We start from the raw sequence: 2,500 nt of genomic DNA, 5'->3' as shown, positions 1-2,500 counted from the left end.
ATCTTCATCGTGATTATTTGACTGAAACGTTGTGGTCTGTCCTCATCTTCATCGTGATTATTTGACTGATACCAGTATCCTCCTCTCTCAGGTATCCTCCACATGGGGAACGGTGAGAACGTGTTTGTCTCCCAGCAGCCACCTGTGATCGTCAGCGTGATGGGTAACGGTCGGCACCGTAGCATCTCCTGCCCCAGCTGCAATGGAATGGCTGACGGCAACAAGCTCCTGGCTCCTGTCGCTCTGGCGTGCGGCTCAGACGGCAGCCTGTACGTGGGAGACTTCAACTACGTGCGCCGCATCTTCACCACCGGGAACGTTACCAGCGTGCTGGAACTCAGGTATTTGCGTTGTTTATTTATTAAACCAGAAATAAAATCCCTTGGAGGTCAGTGGAGGTCAGTGGAGGTCAGTGGAGGTCAGTGGAGGACTGAACGGTGATAGTAATGTCTGGAACGGAATAGATGGAATGGCATCAAAACACCCGGCAACCATGGAAACCGTGGAAACGGTGTGTGTGATGTATTGGGTCTGTTAGCACCAGTCCGTCCTCCCAAATGAACGTGCCACCAACCTCCTGATGAAGTAATTAACCTGTTTGGTGAGGAGGACCTAGACTCTACTATAACCATGGCAACGAGGTAATACACCTGTTTGGTGAGGAGGACCTAGACTCTACTATAACCATGGCAACAGGCACAGGGGTTCAAATACTATTTGAAATTATTTCCAAATACTTCCTCTCGGTTTTAATTGAGGTATAGAATAGTCAATAGAATAGTCACAAAAGTGCAAAACCCAGCCCGTTCTCCAGGCAGGCTAAATCAAACACTAAAATTATTTGACATATTTAGAATAGTATCTGAACCCAGGTATGGCAGGCTAGAGCTAGATAGGTGTCCCAAATGGCACCCTATCCCCATAGGAGTCTGGTCAAAAGTAGTGCACTTGGTAGGGAATATAGTTCCATTTGGGACACAGTTCTAGCTCTAGCCTGCCAGACCTGGGTTCAGATACTATTCTAAATATGTCAATTCATTGTAGAGCTAGGGGCTCTGTCCTCCAGCCACCGACTCACCCCACCTGGGGCTCAGATGGTCCTTCTCTCTCCTTTCTCGGAGGTGACATAACATGTCCCTTTAAAGCCAAGGTTGATGCTCCTGCCTCTCTCACCCACCTGTGTCAGCTGGGTAGCGACTAAAAATAGGAGGTGGAGAGGATGGATGCATCCCAATTGGCACCCTACTCCATTTTAAAGTGCACTACTTTTGACCAGAGCGCTAAGGGGCCTGGTCAAAAGAGGGTATTGAGAGGGTGGGAGAGAGGGTATTGACAGAGAGGTAGAGAGGGTATTGAGAGAGAGGGAGAGAGGGTATTGAGAGAGAGGGAGAGAGGGTATTGGGAGAGAGGTAGAGAGGGTATTGAGAGAGAGGGAGAGAAGGTATTGAGAGAGAGGGAGAGAGGGTATTGGGAGAGAGGTAGAGAGGGTATTGAGAGAGAGGGAGAGAGGGTATTGAGAGAGAGGTAGAGAGGGTATTGAGAGAGGGAGAGAGGGTATTGAGAGAGATGTAGAGAGGGTATTGACAGAGAGGTAGAGAGGGTATTGAGAGAGAGGGAGAGAGGGTATTGGGAGAGAGGGTATTGAGAGAGAGGGAGAGAGGGTATTGAGAGAGAGGTAGAGAGGGTATTGAGAGAGAGGGAGAGAGGGTATTGAGAGAGATGTAGAGAGGGTATTGACAGAGAGGTAGAGAGGGTATCGAGTGAGAAGGAGAGAGGGTATTGAGAGAGAGGTAGAGAGGGTATTGAGAGAGAGGGAGAGAGGGTATTGAGAGAGATGTAGAGAGGGTATTGAGAGAGAGGTATATATGGTATTGAGAGAGAGAGGGTATTGAGAGAGAGGTAGTGTTGGTATTGAGAGAGAGGGTATTGAGAGAGAGGGAGAGAGGGTATCGAGTGAGAGGGAGAGAGGGTATTAAGAGAGAGGTAGAGGGGGTATTGGGAGAGAGGGTATTGAGAGGGAGATATATATGGTATTGAGAGAGAGGTAGTGTTGGTATTGAGAGAGAGGGTATTGAGAGAGAGGTATATATGGTATTGAGAGAGAGGGTATTGAGAGAGAGGTAGTGTTGGTATTGAGAGAGAGGGTATTGAGAGAGAGGTATATATGGTATTGAGAGAGAGGGTATTGAGAGAGAGGAAGTGTTGGTATTGAGAGAGAGGGTATTGAGAGAGAGGGAGAGAGGGTATTGGGAGAGAGGGTATTGAGAGAGAGGTAGAGAGGGTATTGAGAGAGAGGTATTGGGAGAGTAGATAGGGTATTGAGAGAGAGGTAGAGAGGGTATTGAGAGAGAGGTAGATATGGTATTCAGAGAGAGGTAGATAGGGTATTGAGAGAGAGGTAGATAGGGTATTGAGAGAGAGGTAGATAGGGTATTGAGAGAGAGGTAAATAGGGTATTGAGAGAGAGGTAGATAGGGTATTGAGAGAGAGGTAGAGAGGG

General features: G+C 47.9%; 1 protein-coding gene across 1 annotated transcript in view; it reads left to right on the top strand.

Moving 5' to 3' along the window:
- The window catches only part of tenm4 (teneurin transmembrane protein 4), a 484,585-nt gene that overhangs the window by 338,758 nt on the left and 143,327 nt on the right, over positions 1-2,500 (top strand). Inside the window, exon 19 of the mRNA XM_046293604.1 lies at positions 92-341. Within this exon, the coding sequence (XP_046149560.1) occupies positions 92-341 (250 nt within the window). The remainder of the gene's footprint in view (positions 1-91; positions 342-2,500) is intronic.

The sequence above is a fragment of the Oncorhynchus gorbuscha genome, linkage group LG13, assembly GCF_021184085.1.
Source record: "Oncorhynchus gorbuscha isolate QuinsamMale2020 ecotype Even-year linkage group LG13, OgorEven_v1.0, whole genome shotgun sequence".
NCBI classification, from domain to species: Eukaryota; Metazoa; Chordata; class Actinopteri; order Salmoniformes; family Salmonidae; genus Oncorhynchus; species Oncorhynchus gorbuscha.
Note: the sequence above shows the minus strand (reverse complement) of the source record. Positions and strands in the feature narration are given on the sequence as shown.